At 42.0% G+C, this 19,300-nt stretch overlaps 1 protein-coding gene across 1 annotated transcript; it reads right to left on the bottom strand.

The window, feature by feature from the left end:
* Positions 1-1,168: 1,168 nt before the first annotated feature.
* LOC118379277 (myosin heavy chain, fast skeletal muscle-like) lies at positions 1,169-19,006 on the bottom strand. The gene is made up of 40 exons (XM_052504932.1): positions 18,955-19,006; positions 18,596-18,823; positions 18,114-18,260; positions 17,747-17,903; positions 17,340-17,367; positions 16,967-17,075; positions 16,707-16,799; positions 16,473-16,533; positions 16,238-16,336; positions 15,795-15,898; positions 14,479-14,617; positions 14,134-14,252; positions 13,821-13,970; positions 13,556-13,726; positions 13,036-13,339; positions 12,617-12,681; positions 12,434-12,521; positions 12,200-12,317; positions 11,773-11,896; positions 11,281-11,417; positions 10,555-10,810; positions 10,102-10,344; positions 9,657-9,833; positions 9,415-9,560; positions 9,152-9,242; positions 8,434-8,823; positions 8,186-8,312; positions 7,880-7,998; positions 7,418-7,614; positions 7,109-7,292; positions 6,807-6,972; positions 6,527-6,651; positions 6,060-6,368; positions 5,643-5,846; positions 5,360-5,485; positions 5,051-5,221; positions 2,379-2,483; positions 2,203-2,298; positions 1,607-1,738; positions 1,169-1,301 (listed from the first exon to the last, which is right to left on the bottom strand). The coding sequence occupies exons 2-40, from the start codon at positions 18,809-18,811 to the stop codon at positions 1,281-1,283; spliced, it is 5,814 nt and encodes a 1,937-aa protein (XP_052360892.1). The 5' UTR covers positions 18,812-18,823; positions 18,955-19,006; the 3' UTR covers positions 1,169-1,280.
* Between the last annotated feature and the right edge of the window lie 294 nt (positions 19,007-19,300).

Genomic DNA, 19,300 nt, shown 5'->3' with positions numbered 1-19,300 from the left:
GTCCTGCTTAGCATTCAAAATGCAACGAGTACTTTTGGGTGTCAGGGAAAATATATGGAGTAAAAAGTACACCATCTTCTTTATGAATATAGTGGAGTAAAAATGGTCAAAAATATATTTAAACTTAAAGTAGGTTTACTTAAGTACTTTACATCACTGAAATGTGCTTTAGCCTTTCCCCTGGCCTGATATTGGCTACACTGTCTAACTACACTGTCTAACTTCTTCCCATTTCTTACTGAGGAAAGCAGGAACACTGTGCCTGCCTCATGTCATTGTGTTGCCGGAGAAAACTCTCCCCATTGAGCAGTGTAGACTGTATCATCGTGGCATCCAAACGGTGACTACCAATATTACAAGTCTTTTCTTGTGTAAACTAGCCTGACGTCTCACACTAAATTCTTCCGCTGATCTGTCGTTTGCTACACACTTCATTGCGGAGAGAAAACTAGCGTCCGCGGACGTGGCGTAGTGTTTGGCCGGAGCATGGAGTCTGGGAAGCTAGGCAACATGTAGGCTGCCATCTTACTCCAAATAAAATCAAGTGCGATGGAACAAATTGGAGAGAGTGACTAAAATATCACTGTAAGCCTCCCAGGGACGTTGTGACTCTAAGTGTTAAGAACTAACATCGTGGAGTCAATCACCACCTTCCGGAGACACCTGAAACCCCACCTCTTTAAGGAATACCTAGGATAGGATAAAGTAATCCTTCTCACCCCCCTTAAAAGATTTAGATGCACTATTGTAAAGTGGCTGTTCTACTGGATGTCATAAGGTGAATGCACCAATTTGTAAGTCGCTCTGGATAAGAGCGTCTGCTAAATGACTTAAATGTAATGTAATGTAAATGGATTAATAATTTTGTATTGTATTACACTCTCTAAACGTTTTCTTACAGGAACATTCACATTTGGGCCTGTCCATACAGGCCAATTCCCCTGACTGTAAAGGGTTAAAACTATAATTAGATGTTTAGCTGGTCAGATCTTACATCCATAGCTCAGTCTATTCATTTGACTGGTTACATTTCTCCATTCTAATCCCTCAGCTGATGTGAAGGCTTTGTTGTTGTTGGAATCCCAGAATGCTCCTTTAATTAAAGTACAATATTTTATGGTATGAAAAAGCTGTTTGCTGAGTAATAAATCCACAGTCACAAAGGAAGTGTATGTAGATCCACATGTTTTTAATCAATGCTCAACATTTCACCATGAAAATCATATTTTATGCAACACAGGAAAATGGTAAGACTTTGATCTTCAATACTTTGGTCTTGTTTATTCAGCAACTTCTTTTCCCTGTAAGAAGAAAGAAATAATATAATGGATCAGTAATAATAATGAACATGATAAATATATGGATAGAATATAATGGATCAAGTCTTTAGTGCTCAGTACTCAGCTTGGTTATTTGATGTTGAAGTACCAACTGAATAAATCTCATTAGATTGTTTAGCCCTTCCTGAAATGTTCTTCTTAGGGATCTTCGAAACAGTTGAGTGTAAAAGGTCTGTATTGACCTCTGAGAAGACTGAATCATAGGTGGTGTTGATGTGGTCATATCTGAACATGAGTCAGGTATAGGATTAGAAGCAGTTCTGTACCTTTCCAGAGTCACGGGTCTTGGCTCTGAGCTTGTTGACCTGAGTCTCAGCGATGTCAGCACGCTCCTCAGCCTCCTCCAGCTCATGCTGAACCTTCCTGAACTTAGACATGTGCTGGTTTGCTGCTTCCTCCTGGGTGAGGAAAGGAGACGGAGAGCAGAACATCAGCATTTAAAGTTTGAAGCTTCAGGTAGGAAATTAATATTCTGTTTTTAAAGGTATTAAAAAAAACAAATGCAAAAAAGACAGATTTAGGATAACAATGTATACAGGGAGCTGGATGATACAGCAGAGGAAGTGAGTGGCAGAACAGGGGATCAAACCACTGCCTCCAGAAGGATCACTAGACCAGCCCCTGGTGCAGCTAATTCATATTCAACCCCACCTCCATTATGTTGGTAACGAATAGGAGGCATTTAGAAATGTGTACAATTTCATCAGAAATTACTTGCACTATCAATTGTCATTGTTGACTGATGTGCTGCAGCAACACTTACTTCAAACTACATTTTATGGACATTAAGTTTTATAATGTTTACTAGGGATTTTTTTCTTTAATGTTTTTTTCAGAGTATTTGACTAAGTCTGTGACTCACCGCTTCCTCAGAATGCCTCTTGTAGGCCTTCACTTTCATCTGCAGCTTATCTACCAGGTCCTGAAGTCTGCTAACGTTCTTCTTATCCTCCTCAGTCTGTGGGAGAAGATCAAAGAATCAATATCCCATAGTTATATACACAAACCTATCTGTGTGAAGAATGTACTTTCTCTTACCTGGTAAGTGAGCTCCTTGACTCTGCGCTCATACTTCCGGACTCCCTTGACAGCGTCTGCACCTCTTCTCTGCTCGGCCTCCACCTCAGTCTCAAGCTCACGCACCTTTGTGGAACAAATACATTTAGGCATTTGTTTCAGGTGGTGAAATCAGATGTAACAAATCTTGTAAAACAGGTAGAGTCTTCTACCCAGTCAAGGAGGCACAATTGTCTGTTCCTATGTAATTTTACAAGTGGTTCCCAATGGTGTTACAACAATGACCAATTGTTTCAACTCAATTCTCATTTTATTTATAATACATTTGACTTTTTATACATTTTGCCATGCATTTAGCGGTGTATGATGCAGTACCAGTATGACCACTAGATCGTCACTACAGACACCCTGGTTCGATTCCAGGCTGAATCTCAACCGGCTGTGATAAGGAGTCTTATAGTGCGGCGCACAATTGCCCCAGCGACACCGGGTATGGCCGGTGTCGGCTGTCATTGTAAGTAAGAATATGTTCTTTACCGACATGCCTAGTTAAATAAAGGTTACATATATATATATATATTTTTTATTTTTATTGAATTGCGTGGTGGGGAAGTGGAGGGCCAGATGGGTGTGCTTGCACGTCATAACAACTTCTTACCAGTTGTAGGTAGGCAATTTAGATTGTCATTATGGAGACACCCATTTCCAACCCCTTTTCCATAAAACATATTAACGCGCTAGAGCTGATGTGCATCCAGAAATAACTCCAGAAATAACTCATTTTTCTAACACAGGAGAACGACTTTAGGCGCTCTAGAGCGCATTAGATACATTTGGTCGGAGGTGGTTTAAACAACATTCTAATGTCGACGTTGTTTATAACAAGCAAAATATTTTGGGTCTGGAGTGCTGCGCGAGTGGATATTTTAGACTAGGAAAAGTCTAGTATAGGCATATGTAGGGTACTGTAGCCTACAATTTGATACAATAAATATGTGGAAATGACGACATCACGGGAGTAATTGCAAATCAATTTGTGCCACTTGTGTAGCCTACATGGTGCTGGCAAAATTATTTAATAAATAACGTTGTGTTCCTATTCAATTATAAATTACCATGTTTAGTTACTGAAATGTGATGTTGAAAATTGTGATCAGGGTCACAATTCTATATTAATTAGTTTTTGAGAGAATGCATTCGACTGAAGGTAACAGTCAGTCAGATTAGGCTACAGGTTAAAAAAAGTTCTCTCAATTTTCATCCCTCAAACTCTACTGTTGGAATGATCTATAGTTATGCACATACGCATAAGGGATTTATTGACCATCATTGCAGTCAAACAAGTTAACATCCATTGATTAAAAAATGCCTAGCGAGTTTAATTATATTTTCTCTTGCAACATATTTCCTTTATCAGTCACATTAGCTCACAATAATGATTATTTAAATGTGCCAACTCCTCTCTTGCTGTTGAATGATTATTTTTGGCTTGTTTTCAGGCCTTGTGGGCAGGTTTTGGGTCGTCATTGGTCTAGAAATTTTGGCTGAGCCTGACAACCCTGGTTGTGACGTGACTTCAATTATGGGCTCGCGCTGTTGACAGAGGTTTGTCAAGTGAGTCAACAGCAAGACAAAAGCAGCTAAATTAATACATTTTTGATGTATTTATTTTGAAGGTAAGCAAATGGAGAAGCACCATATTTAAGTGTAATGTTTCCGGGGTATGTACATATGTTTGTTGAGATTTTATGTTTTTATGAACTTATGAAAGTCCTCTAGCCTACAAGCTAATTTAGCCGTTAGCCTTCTAGCTGGTAGCTCCGCATAGCAACGCTCGCTTCCCTAGTAACGGCCCTTTTGCAGCAGAGTGAATGAGACATGAAGCTCGATCTAGAGAGAGAGAGAAATTAAACAACTGTAACTAGATGTAAATCAAATATCACTATGAGATGAATTGGATGAATGTGTGTTTATGTATCAGAAATTGTATTATTATTATTATTATTATTGATTCTATTAATTGAATAGCAGTTTAGAAGAAATGTACAAGCCTAAATGAAACAACTTGATAAATACATTTTTTATGTCTTCAATTTATTTGAAGGTCTTGGTTCCAATTCTTCTCATCTCCACTGCATAAGTGTAACACATTCCCAACGTGTTTTATTTGAACATAATTGCACTGTAATTATTTGTATTTATTTAACCTTTATTTAACTAGGTAAGTCAGTTAAGAACACATACTTATTTACAATGATGGCCTACCAAAAGACAAAAGACCTCTGCGGGGACAGGGGCTGGGATTAAAAATGACAAAATAAATAACATATAAATATAGGATAAAACACACATCAATGATAACTGAGACAACACAACGCTACATACAGAGAGACAAATTTAAGCTGTATAATGTTCTTTACCAGGGTCCGAGACTTCATTAGTCCAACCATGCACTGCAGAAGTAATAGTAAAACTGCTTGGAAGCTATGTTTTATCACACTCTCATGTAGGAATTGTGTTCTGATATTATGAAGGAGTCCCTGATAACAAAATGGGTCCCCAATGCAAAGAAGTTTGGGACCCCCTGATCGAGAAAAGTCATGACACAATGCTCCTTTGTATTTTACATGATCAAATACTTTTCCAGCAATCAGTCTTTCAATCCACCCTAATCCACCCTGCTGGTAACTCACCCTGGACTCCAGTTTCTGGAGCTGCTTCTTGCCTCCCTTCATGGCCAGATTCTCAGCCTCATCCAGGCGGTGCTGCAGGTCCTTGACTGTGATCTCCAGGTTCTTCTTCATCCTCTCCAGGTGAGAACTGGTGTCCTGCTCCTTCTTCAGCTCCTCAGCCATCATGGCCGCCTGGAAAAGTAGTTTGTTTAATTTAAGGACCAATTGGCAAAAATCATAACGTTCCTCTGAGATCTTTGTTGTTCTTAACCAGCCCAGCTACCATTGGCACTTGGGGACAAATCAAGTTGATGTAAATCAAGGACTCACGTCAGTGATGGCCTTCTTGGCCTTCTCCTCTGCATTCCTGGCCTCCTGGACGATGTCGTCCACCTCTCCCTGCACCTGCACCAGGTCAGTCTCCAGCTTCTTCTTGGTGTTCAGAAGGCTGGTGTTCTGAAGGAAGAAACAAGACAATTTGTTTGACTCTCAAGATAACCTATAAGCACAAGCCTGGAATTATGAAGGTATAAGAGCAAGAACTGTTGAATTCCAGGTGTGTGTAAACGGTATGCTTGGTTGAGTTTCATTAGAAATGGCTTTTGACAGATACCTGGGAGTGCAGCAGTCCAACACGCTCACTGGCGTCTACCAGCTCAGTCTCAGCCACTTTGCGGCCTCTCTCTGTCTGCTCCAGAGCAACTCTCAGCTCCTCGATTTCAGCCACCATCAGACCGTTTCTGCGCTCCACCATGGCTGCCTGCTCCTTCATGTCCTCTGCAACACGGACGGCGTCATCAAGGTGCAATTGGGCATCCTGGGGTTCACAATGACATACGTTCATTGGGACTTGTGGAAGTAGAGGTGATAGGATGGGTGATAGAAATGTTCACTGGGAAGAATTTCCCCAATATCCCTACTGTTCTACAGTATATAGTTCAATCTATTCAATTCCTCTGTTCTGTTATTTTCTAGATTCACGAACAAATCCCTCTCCATGTTCAGGTGTTTGAGCCTGATGTCCCTTTACCTTGAGCTGTCCCTGGACATTCCTCAGCTGTTTCTGGGCCTCAGAGGCCTGTCTGTTGGAGTGGCTCAGCTGGATCTCCATCTCGTTCAGGTCTCCCTCCATCTTCTTCTTCACCCTCAGGGCATCATTCCTGCTCCTGACCTCAGAGTCCAGGGTGCTCTGCATGGAGTCAACCACTCTCTGGCTGTTCCTCTTGATCTGCTCCATCTCCTCGTCCTTCTCAGCGATCTTCCTGTCCACCTCACCCTTGATCTGGTTCAGCTCCAGCTGCACACGCAGAATCTTGGATTCCTCGTGCTCCAGTGTTCCCTGGACAAACAGAGGCAGTCAGGCCAATTGTGTTAAATACATTTGGATGTAGGAATTAAATATATATGACTACAATAACACCAATACAGAGGGCATTTCACTCTAGCTGGCATTGGTTAGTTAATACTGCTTTCCCATCAAACAGCTGTAGTTTGTACCTCAGCCTCCTCCAGAGCGGTCTGGATCTCAGACTTCTCTGTCTCCACAGTCTTCTTGGCCTTCTCCAGCTCATGGATGCTCTTGCCAGTCTCTCCGATCTGCTCAGTCAAGTCAGAGATCTCCTCTGCACACACACACACACACACGAAAAGTTTAGACTTGGGAGATTTTAAGTGGATATCGCCAATGTTGACATTGAATCATGAACAACAGTTTATTAACAGCAAATCATATTGCTAATAAAACATAAGACAAATAGAATTGCTATCAAATGCTCACGTTGCAGGTTCTTGTTCTCTCTCTTCAGAGTCTCCAGATGATCCAGAGCCTCCTCGTAGGAGTTCTTCATCTTGAAGAGTTCAGTGCTCATAGAGCGAGCCTCCTTCTGAGCTCCTTCCAGCTCAGCCTGGCCCTCTTCATACTTCTGCTTCCACTCTGCCAGAACCTAGCGAAATACATGGGATTTTCATCAGAAGTCATTGATGAAGAGTTTTGAATCAGAAATATGCTCAAATTTTACTACAATTGATCATATAGCAGACAGTAAATATCAGCCTATGGTGAGGTTTATTCATATTCACCTTGTCAAAGTTCCTCTGCTTCTTGTCGAGGTTGGCGGCCAATGCGTTGGCTCTCTCAACATCAATCATGAGGTCCTCCACCTCTCCCTGCAGCCTCTGCTTGGTCTTCTCCAGGGAGGCACACTTGGAGTTGGTCGCCTCAATGGTCTCCTCAGCATCCTGCAGACGCTGGGCCAGCTTCTTCCTGTTAGACAATAGAGGTCGGTTTTACAGTTTGAAAGAAATGTTAAATCATATACTGACCCCATCATATACCACCCTCACCATCAATACCCTATATTTGAGTTTTTTCTGTTGCGTGCGACTCACTTGGCCTCCTCCAGCTCCTCTGTGCGCTGGATAGCATCAGTTTCATACTTAGTCCTCCACTGAGCCACCTCACTGTTGGCCTTGGACATGCCGCGTTGCAGCTCTGCCTTGGCCTCCTGCTCCTCCTCAAACTGCTCCCTCAGGAGGTCACAGTCATGGCGGGCAGACTGAACACCGTGGGCCAGTGCGTTTTTAGCCTGTGAGAAAGAAAGACAAAATGCAAAGAGAGATGAGAGAGAAAGCCAAACAAATGACAGTAGGGGTCTCTGATGATGGAGAGACAGTAGGAGTCTATGAGGGTTTAGAGACAGTAGGAGTCTCTGAGGGTGGAGAGACACTAGGAGTCTGAGGGTGGAGAGACACTAGGAGTCTGAGGGTGGAGAGACACTAGGAGTCTGAGGGTGGCGTAGTCACCGTCTATGTAAATATATGGCTCTAAACTCTCCATCTTGGGTCCCTTACCTTGACCTCCTCCTCAATCGCCCTCTTCAGCTCCTCCACCTGCTGGGTGAAGGCCTGTTTTCCTCTGGTCAGCTGAGACACCAGGGCTTCCTTCTCCTCCAGCTGGCGACCAAACTCACCTGCAGGGACAGAGGGACATCTTGTTAATAGGGTCTCTGTTCTCTTGGATTGAAAATGGATTCTGAGGTATCATAGGGCAATGTTAGTTTATACTGCACAATTCACCACCTATGTGGATATAGCCCCTAATACATGTTGTGTTCTACAGAAGGAAAGCATTGGCTTGTTTTTCATTGTTGATGGTACCATTTTCTGTCAGGAGTCTGGCCCTCTGTCCGCTGATGTCGTTGATCTGGCGAACATTCTCATCATTCTTAGTCTTCAGCTCACTCAGCTGGTCCTCAAGAGTACGGCACATCTTCTCCAGATTGCCCTGTTAGTGAAACATGTTCCATCATTACTTTATATGTGGGACTCCTGTCAACTTCAGTTTACTTGAATGGTGATGTAGTTGACCATCCTCAACACTGCTTGATCAAAACATCACTACTCACCTTTGCCTTGGCGACGGCCTCCATGTTGCTGGAGAGGTCATCAATCTCCATCTTGTACTCGCTCTTCTCCTTCTCCAGCTTCTGCTTGACACGCTGCAGATTGTCGATCTGCTCCCCGAGCTCAGCCACACTGTCGGCCTGCTTCTTGCGCAGAGCGGCGGCTGTGGCCTCATGCTGCAGGGTGGACTCTTCAAGATCACGACGCAGCTTCTGGAACTCAGCCTCACGCTTCTTGTTCATCTCAATCTGAGCAGCAGTGGCGCCTCCGGCCTCCTCCAACCTCTCGCTGATCTCCTCAAGTTCCCTGGAGAGATCGGCCCTCTGCTTCTCAACCTTAGCCCTGGCAGCACGCTCAGCCTCAATTTCCTCCTCCAGCTCCTCAATACGGGCCTAGAACAGGGGCAGGAGCAGGGGGATGAACACTACAATACAGTTGAAACAATTGAAACTCACAAAATTATAATAGTATGTATATTTTTCATAAATGTGTTACGACAAGGATAGTTACACTAATTTATTCAGCAGACAGCGTTCCATGCAGGATCAAAAACCACAATGTTAATAAGCACCATCTTTACAACTAGTAAACAGCATCACCTTCCAACCTACTCAGCCATCAGAAGCCACCGGGAAAAATGTCTGCTTCCAGAATAATGTTGTTAAGGAACTGATTCAAGTCTGTGCTTTTCTGTACTGGAGCTTATATCCTGTACTGTACCTGGAGTTCCTTGATCTTCTTCTGCAGCTGAGCTCCCAGAGACTGCTCATCCTCAACCTTGCTGAGGAGCTGGGTGGTCTCAAACTCCTTCCTAAGAAACACAAACAGGTCAATTGCAGAGTTGGTTTTGTTTCTATAGTGTAAAGGCAGAGGATCATACCATTCACTTTCCTTACTGAATCAAATGCTGATTCACAATTACAATACTTCGTCAAGAACAACCATTAGAGCAGATAATACTGTAGTCATTTGTTTGTGTTTACTTCTTGATTTTCTCATCAGCTTGCTGCTTGTCATTCTCCAGGTCCATTATGGACTCCTGGGCCAGTTTCAGATCTCCCTCCAGCTTTCTCTTGGATCTCTCAAGGTCCATACGGAGCTTCTTCTCTTGCTCCAGAGAACCCTCAAGCTAGAAGATAAAAACACATATATTATTAAAATCTAAACAACTGAAGATAATATCATCTTACATACTATCATGGCCAAAATGTCAAACTCCACTCACGTCGTCCACTTGCTGTTCCAGCTTGGTCTTGGCCTTGGTCAGAGTGTTGACTTTGTCCTCCTCTGCCTGCAGGTCATCCAGTGTCTGCTGGTGGGCCTCTTGGAGGGCTTTCTTCTCCTTGGTGAGCTTGGCAACACTCTCATCCATAGACGCCATCTCCTCTGTCAGGTTTTTAACCTGTAAATGGCCACAACATAATTATACTTCACCATAAAGGGGAGATTTAGTTTGTTAAATATTACATTCATTTAATTTAGATTAGAAATGTGTCAACAATTACTGTACTGTAGATTCAACACTAGATGGGAAGTAACCCACAACTGAAATTCTACTATTGTGTCTTCATTTTTCCTGCACCCACAATACAACTTGAATTCCATTTCTGTTATGTTATGTTTTGAGTTGATTATTGTTTGGTTAGACTGTCTATGGCAAGACACAAGACCTTGTTTTCAGTGGCGTGCTTCTCCTTCTCCACTTTGGCCAGGGTGAGCTCCAGGTCATCAATGTCCTTCTTCAGCTCAGAGCACTCATCTTCCAGCTTCCTCTTCTTGGCAGTCAACTCAGCATTGATCTCCTCCTCATCCTCCAGCCTCTCGGTCGTCTCTTTGAGCTTGGCCTCCAGCTGGATCTTGCTCTTGATGAGCCCCTCGCACCTTTCCTCAGCATCGTTCAGACTCTCTCCTTCCTGGTTTCAGAAAAGGAGGAAGAATCAGAGGAATCAGAGGCCTCACTTTAGTGAAAGATGTCAGAGCAAATCAATAGACATTCATGAAACATACACAGCATATAATATGGGCAATAGAAATGTGAGTTGGCCACATACTTCACAGAGTGTTTATGTGTTTCTATTCATGTGTGTGTAAATTTGCCCATTTGAGGGTAGTTTTTCACTCACAGATGCTATTTGGAGCGACAGGTCGTTCTTCTCCTGCGTCAGGGCCACCAACTTCTCCTCCATTTGCTTCTTCGTGGACAGAGCCTTGGCCAGGTCTGCTGTCATCTTCTCATAGTTCTCCTTCATGTTGGCCAGCTCCTTCTCAGTCTCAGCGCTCTGCAGCAGGGGCTTGATCTTGAAGTACAACTTCATCCATGGCCAGGTTTTGACATTCATGAATGAGCGGATGTTGTACTGGATGGCGAAGATGGAATCTCTGGTCGACAGAAAGGACAGAGTGACATGGTGAGTGACATACTTAAAGCTACATTCTGGGATTAGATGAACAACAAAACAGAACCACCTGCCACTGTTTGTTTACAGCTGAGGAAGGGGGCTAGGGACATGTAACCCCTCCTAAATTCATAGACAGTGGTCTAGATGCAAGGCGGGTCATGCATTTTAAGCTGAATGAGGCATTTTATATACTTCAAGAATGAATATTTAAATGCAACACATTTAAATGACAATTGAACATCCACATCCCAAACTGCAGCTATAAAGCTAGAATCCTTAGTTGCTATATCCATTTCTGGACTAACTGAATTCACCCAAAAGCTGTAGTAGAGAATTATAAGATGTACTTTCTCATTCTGAACAACTCACAGCATATACAGTATGTAATCATAATGCATTAGATACAGGTGGTTAACAGAAAGCTTTGCCAAGATGTCTATTATTCCTCACCTCCTCTCCATCATCTTGGTGAACTCTCTCCTCATGAGGAATCCACGGCTGAGAGCCTGGACCATGCCGACCAGAGTGGCCAGCTTCTCATCTCTCATCTCCTCCAGGACACCCAGCAGACCGGCTTTGAAGAACACCTGAGACACAGGTTAACATGGTCAATGGAACCACAGATTGTGACAGATAGAAAGGGTCAAACCACTAGATTGATTTAAACAACATGAACTTTTACAAACACACCATGGGATGGGTTGTTTCCAAGTTGTTAGTACAGTTGTAGATTAATAATGTACACAGATGCAGATAACTGCAGCCATACCACTCTAGCACAATGCACATGATGATGAGTTTAGTTTATCTTCTATACTTGTGATGAATGAATTTGAAGAAAAACACTACAATTTTCCATTAGTTAACTGAAGAAAGAAGAAAATAATGGATATACCAACTGAAGAGATTTTAAATTATCATTGAAGTTGTGTTTTGACTGACCTTGGTGTGTCCAAACTTGTAATCCTCGTGATTCACATCAATGGACCCAAGCAGCTTCTCAGAAGCCTTCTTGTTGTCCATGAACTGGCCCTCAGGGATGACACTGGCATTCAGTACTTTGTACCTGAATGAGAAGACAGTTTTAAAGTATGTCAAGTTGTAATAGGTTGGTTATATTTTGTAAAAGGTAAGCCTGTTCTGATGCCGGGACAACCCTTGGAGCAGATATTTTATGTGGTGTGTGTGTGTGTGTGTGTGTGTGTGTGTGTGTGTGTGTGTGTGTGTGTGTGTGTGTGTGTGTGTGTGTGTGTGTGTGTGTGTGTGTGTGTGTGTGTGTGTGTGTGTGTGTGTGTGTGTGTGTGTGTGTGTGTGTGTGTGTGTGTGTGTGTGTGTGTGTGTGTGTGTGCTTGTGCTTGTGCGTATGTACCTCTGCTTGAAGTCAGCATAGAGGATTCTGCTGGGGAATCCCTTTCTGCAGATCCTGATACCCTCCAGTACACCATTACACCTGAGCTGGTGGATAACCAGGAAGTTCTCCATCAGACCTGGTAAAACAAAACAAGTCTCTTTTAATACTAATAAACAGGTTATAGATTGGGATCGTTAAGGTTACTGATACTGTACTGATAAGATGACATATTTAACTCAATATTTCTTGTACCTGGAGTCTTTGACTCGTTGGGGATCAAGCAGCGCACAAAGTGAGGATGAGTGCTCCTCAAGTTGGTCATCAGCTTATGTAAGTTCTCCTGTAAGAGGGTTACAAACCATTTTCTCAGGCCGACTGTCATTTAGAATAATTGCACCTTTTGAAGGACTGAATCTACACATTTCAAAAGCTCACCCTGAACTGGGAGGACACAGTCTGCATGGAACCACCCTTCTTCTTGCCTCCTTTCTTGGCTTTATCTGTTAAAATGGGGAAAAGTAAAAGAAAACTAGAAAAGTACATTTCCTAGAGCGGGTGGAATAAATAGAATCATAATAAGAGTATGTAAGAAATCTAGAGTGGTCTTGTCTTCAGCAAACACACTAATTATAAACCAGAGAATCTCTGGTTAACTTCACACGTATCTAGAGGCAAATGCTGCCAATGAGATTGTGTAAAATAAGACCAATTGTATGATTAAATTAACCAAGTGTATTAGTAAATCAACACAGTGATTAACCCCGAGAAATTGTGATACATTCAAAGACTTTAAAGAACATTTCGATCGGAGTTGTAACTAGTGCTTAATTATTTTGATGTGATGCCAGTCTTACCCTCAGGTGGGGCAGCAGGATACAGGGCAGCCAGAATTTTGACTGCGGACTTCCCGTACAGTTGACAAACTGAGTCGTTCAGGGGATCCTTGTTCTTCTCCAGCCAGCCAGTGATGTTGTAGTCCACAGTTCCGGCGTAGTGCACCAGGGAGAAGTGGGCCTCTGCCTTGCCTTTGGCAGGCTTGGGCTTCTCAAACGCCTGTGTTTTGCCAAGATGCTGGGAGTACAGCTTGTCCTTGAAGGTAGTGTCTGAAGACTTGGGGAACATGCACTCCTCTTCAAGGATGGAGAAGATGCCCAATGGCTTTACAAAAAGAGATGTATATCAAATTAGTGATATTTCCATTTAGGATCACATTAACTCCTTTAGTAAACATGCTGTTATAGGATTATATTCCTTTAGGGACACATAATAGGAAACATATTGAGATCTCAACAGTCAGATGCTGATAATATCTCACACAGCGTTCCATTTGAGCTTTGCTGTTGAGGTCCATTATAATCCTCACAGACATCTTACCTTCTCAATAAGCTCAATGCAGGCAGCCAAGTCCATACCGAAGTCAATGAAGGCCCAGACGATTCCCTCCTTCTTGTACTCCTCTTGCTCCAGGACGAACATGGTGTGGTTGAAAAACTGTTGCAGTTTCTCATTGGTGAAGTTGATGCACAGCTGCTCCATGCTGTTGTACTGTTGATGGAGTTTTAAAAGGGATAATTTCATCATACAAGACTGTAATCCATCTCAATCAGAACTAATTGTCTTGTTCTGGTCTCATACTCACATCAAAGATCTCAAACCCGGCAATGTCAAGCACACCAATATAGAACTGCCTTGGATTCTTGGTGTCCAACATCTCATTGATCCGGATGACCATCCACAAGAACATCCTCTCATAGATGGACTTGGCCAGAGCACTGACTGAGTTATTAACCTGCAATGATAATACCTCAAATTAATTCATGAGATATTGACCATGTCCAGTGATGAGGTGATACGAGCTTGGAAAAAACAACACTGTTCAAAAAGCATAGCACTCATCTCCACAAAGATTCCTGTGCTCAGAAAATGTTAGATGCTGTGTTTGGCAGTCTTACCTGAGCCACAGTCTGTCCCTTGGTCACATACTCGTTGCCGACCTTCACTCTGGGGTAGCACAGAGCCTTCAACATCTCAGCTGAGTTCAGGCCCAGCAGGTAGGCGATTTTATCAGCCACTGGAGAGAGAACCAACAACAACAGACTCAGGGACACAAGATCACTTGTTTATGATGTCACACTGACAAAATAGTTTGGCCAAATCATATCCGAATGTAGTATTTTGGTCTCCAAACTGATCTCCTGCCTGACTTTCATGTGGCACTGTCTGTCTTAGGTGTTCTATTTTATGTTGGGGAATGGGACTAATGCTCTACATATTTTATATCTATGAGTGGGACTCACCCTCTGTGCCGTCTGGCTCGGCCTGCTCCTCACGCTGCTTCTGCTTGAATTTCAAGTTTCCATGGTGCACTACAGCTCCTGTCAGCTTGTAGATGCCAAGCTTCTCTTCATTAGTGAAGCCCAGGATTGTTATGGCATCCTGGCATTAAAGAGGAAGTACAACAGAGATGAACTGAACTGTAATTTTCTCAGTTACACTAGAGTTCTGGGCTCACTCTGTAGGAGTAAGCGCTTAGACATAGAGACAGATATGACAAAATAGAGTAAGGACAGGTGTACATTAGACCAGAAACAGAAAGCGGACAGGAAACCAAAGATTAAACAGACATAAGTGTAATGGCCGAAGCCATACGTGCTTAATAAAGTGCATAAGGGCTTAGGGCAAAGAGGAGGAGGTGACCCTTAAATACATTATCTATTATGGAATGAGCAGGACACCATTATAAAGATTAGATAGAGAGGAGCAAACATAAGTGTTTAGGGTAAAGGCCATAAGTGTTTAGGGTAAAGGACATAAATGCTTAGGTTAAAGGCCATAAGTGCTTAGGGTAAAATAGACATATATTAATTTTAGGACACAAGAGGGTCCTGCCACCATTGTACTCTAATCAAGAGCGGATACAGGCATTATTGGGCATGAACAAGCAGGAAGTCTGGACTGAAAGATAATGGTGGCAGATGACCTGAGGGAAGTAAATTCATTAACATATGGAATGGACTCATATGCTGTATGTGTATAAATACAGAGCCAGTGCTCTGGGAAAGTGTGTGTTCCGCCGACCATCTAGGCTTCTGATATACTTGTATTAAAAGCCTATATTGAATTCACAAGTTCTTGTAAGTGTTATATTTTGAAACGATCCTCCACGACAACTCCAGAGCGAATGTGATGAATAGATATGACTCTGTGCCAACACATTAGTGATGGAAACACAAAAGGAGTTTTACACAGTTCCACAAGGCACTTAGCTCTCTTATGGAAGCCTTACATGACGGAATGTGAAGTTATGAAGAGTGGCTTGAGGCACATGCCTAACTAACACAAGTAATTTGTCCCATGTAGCTCAGTTGGTAGAGCAGGACACTTGCTACCCCAGGGTTGTGGGTTCAAATCCCACGGGGACCAGTATGAAAATGTATGCACTCACTTACAGTAAGTCTCTCTGGATAATGGAGTCTCCAAAATGACAAAATTGCAAATAAAAAATCATACATTCTCAGCTGCTACCAACTTTTAATTTCACAGTGCATTCAGTGTGTATGGTGGTCCTATCCATTCTATATCTAGAGTTTGGTTAACCCTTTGTTTGACTCACATCTGTGGCATCCAGCTCTTCATTGTCATTGATGCTGGCCACAGTGATCTGTCCCTGACTGCACATGGGGAAGTCGTAGGGGTTGGTGGTAATGAGCGCCAATTCTGTGGGCAACAAAGAACAACAGCTTGTCAGTTAAATATCTTAGAATTCTGCTCTCCTACCTTTATAGTATCTCTCCCTCCTTTACTCAATAGATGGACTCAATAATACATGTAGTATATAATGAATAATATCAAAAGAGGAGACTGAGACTTGTGGACTAGTGCATCACAGTGCATTACTTGATAGATATTTCCCAAAGACCTGACTCATGTCTAGATGCCTTGTTACCTTGGATGTAATCATTGTAATAGTATTATTAGTGTGGACTATGAATATTTTTAGCAAGTTCCATAGATGGGGGTGGGAGTAATTTCCCCTGAACCTCTACTTTGTCGTACCAACTATCTCAGGTTTGTGGCCTGTCATCATCTGGAAGAAGATGTGGTAGCCTCTCTCATCGGGCAGCTGGAAGGACACTCTGGACTTCTCCAGCAGATCTGGGAGAGAAAGTTTTAGTGACACAAGGAGAGTGAGAAAGAGAGAGAGAACATGAGATAACATTTCATTATATAATCTCCCCAAAAAAGTATTTGAATTTAGGAAAGAATTGAGAAACAATCAAAACCAACTCACAGGTTTCAATGTCAGCTTTAGCCAGTTTACCAGCTTGGAAGTGAATCCTGATGAATTTACCCTGTAGTAGAGTATGGGGGTTATAAATAGGTCAGCAAATTAATCAACATTTTAATTTGAAGACTCTTTTAAATGTTACAGTTTGTTGGACATCTATTGATTTAACAAAAGGGAACAACTGAAATAAATGTTTCCAATATGAGGTATCTTCCACAGTATGCCCTTCATACTTACAAAGCGAGACGAGTTGTCGTTCCTCACTGTCTTGGCATTACCGTAAGACTCCAGCAGAGGGTTAGCTGCAATGATCTGATCCTCAAGAGACCCCTGATTGAGACAAACACAAGTTGCTCAGAAACTGGGAAAGTGTTCAAGTTTGTTTTCGCTCGATTGCTTGAACACATTTCTTGAAACATGATTCACAGCTGGAAAAAAAGTTTGCTCAGAAAACCAAACAGAAATGTGATTAAAAGTCAAACATAAGAACAACCTACCTGCATTTTGTTGGGGTCTGCTTCCTTCTTGCCACCAGACACTGCAATGGTGGCAAAGTACTGGATGACACGCTTGGTGTTGACAGTCTTTCCTGCACCGGATTCTCCACTGGTTTATATGACAGAGAAAGAGGGGTTTTAGTTACATGTTTGAGTGTCAGATTGTCTTTTACTAAGAAATAGCATAGAAAAATCCACTGTTAACCTGTGTTCTGACATAAGTCTTGAACAAATAATCCTTCTCATCGACTCGTTATTACACAGAGCCTGATGCTCTAATCCATTCATATTGTCATGTATTTCATCACACCAAGTGACCCAATATATTACAATAGAAACACTTTCTCAAGTGACATTTTAGTAAACAACTTACGTAATCAGGACGGACTGGTTCTCCTTATCTGGAACCAAAAAACACATTGCTTATTATACTCAAGCAACATTCAGGGGACATTATTTAATTCATAGCATCATCATGAATTTCATTTTGGAACATTTTCCATTCAAGGGTAGTGAAATCAGATATTCCCAGCAAACTTATTACCTAAACTAGAAAACAGTAGATACCGACCTCTCTGAGGTATATTTTAATCCATCCATCGGCACTTGTGGACATTTTTATGTATTGGTCTGTCTATCCATGTGAGAGACGCAGACTCGGTCTCAACCTTTCAGTCTTTACTGAAGAATAGGGGTTGGGTCTGTAAAAATTGCTTTATAAATAAATGTGACTGATTGATCCATCCATCCATCCATGTATCCATCCATGAGATTTCGTACCAATCATCATGAACTGAAAGGCGTTGTCAGACACGGAGAAGATATGGGGTGGGGCCTCCATCCTCTTCTTCCCTCTGTAGGCGTTGACAACCTCTTCATCATACACAGGGAGCCACTTGTAGGGGTTCACCGTGGCACAGAAGAGCCCAGAGTAGGTCTGGATGAAAGCATAATTAATTTAGGAGATTAACAAAGTCAGATTGACATTTACCTGGATTTATGTGAGGATGTGGGTGTACTTTGGTAAACTGATGTGGGTTTACTGTATTGATATGTTTTGGTTTCTACCTTTCATTTATGTGTAGTACAGTATGTGTATATTTATTATGTTCATGTATGTGTGTGTTTGTATGTGCAGGTTTCTTACATAGATCATCCATGCTGCATAACGCTCTTTGAGGTTATACAACACAGAGGCTTCATTCAGGTAGGTCATCATGGCCATGTCCTCAATCTTGTCGTACTTAGGGGGGTTCATCTCATAGATGTCTGCAACTTTGAACTCTTTTCCTTCCTGAAACAGTCAGAAATCTAGATTACAACACAGGTCAAAGTGGACATGACTGAATGCTTTTTGCTCATTAAATAGAAGTATAATCAGTAACAAAATGCATACCCACATTAATCCAACTACTTTTTCTACCACCCACTGACACATAACTGTTTTTTTTACTAGTCAATAACAAACAATCCATGCCATTTTTAAATAGCAGCGATGAAAATGATGTACTTGAAGGTTATATTCTGCTTACAAAAAACATGAGTATTTCTTTGTTGTTGCATTTAGTAGATTTTAAAATAATTAGAGTGCACATACTTGAATTTGAATACTTTTCAGATGAGACTTACCTCCTTAGTGCCGTCAGGTTTCGTGACTGTTACAGTACACTTCCCTTCTGTCCTGGCAGTGACCAGACCCTTAAGGTACAGCTCCACCTTGTCTGCCACATAGCAGGCGTTCTTTGAATCAAAGGGTGTGGCTTGTGCCTCCATCCGCTCCTTCTCAGACTTACGGAGGTATATGGCAGCCTTGCCGTAGATTTGCATCTCAGCGTCCGTACTCATGGTGACGGATAACTAGGAAAGAGATGAAACAAGAAACATGATTGACTCTGTGGTGCTTCCTCCCCAGTCAACAGAGTTAGGTGAGCGGTATCTCTCAGAATATTCTCATCACTTTTTATGTGAAGACTCAAACCATGTCTCACCTTCTTTTCCCCTTCCTACAGATGAATGTGTACTTCTTGGAGGACCCTGTGAAACATGAGAGTGTTGTGAAAACACACATAACCAAAGCCTTATCAATTAGCCCCGAATGGCTAGAAAACATGTAACTCAATCATTACAGCCATGTCAAATTCAACTACAGGTGCAACTGATATCTTTTATTTTTCTATTGGCAACTCACTTTACTACACATTCTTTCAGGGATTCAAATAAATTCCCATAAAACCCAGTTACATTCTAGAACACCCTTTCAAGTGCAGGAGCACCACTTTTGACTGTAAATGAAAGTTACCAATTTGAAATAAAACACATTTATTAAAGTAAAAC

This window comes from Oncorhynchus keta, unplaced genomic scaffold (genome assembly GCF_023373465.1).
Source record: "Oncorhynchus keta strain PuntledgeMale-10-30-2019 unplaced genomic scaffold, Oket_V2 Un_contig_2122_pilon_pilon, whole genome shotgun sequence".
Classification (NCBI taxonomy): Eukaryota; Metazoa; Chordata; class Actinopteri; order Salmoniformes; family Salmonidae; genus Oncorhynchus; species Oncorhynchus keta.
This window is presented reverse-complemented; position numbering and strand designations above follow the sequence as displayed.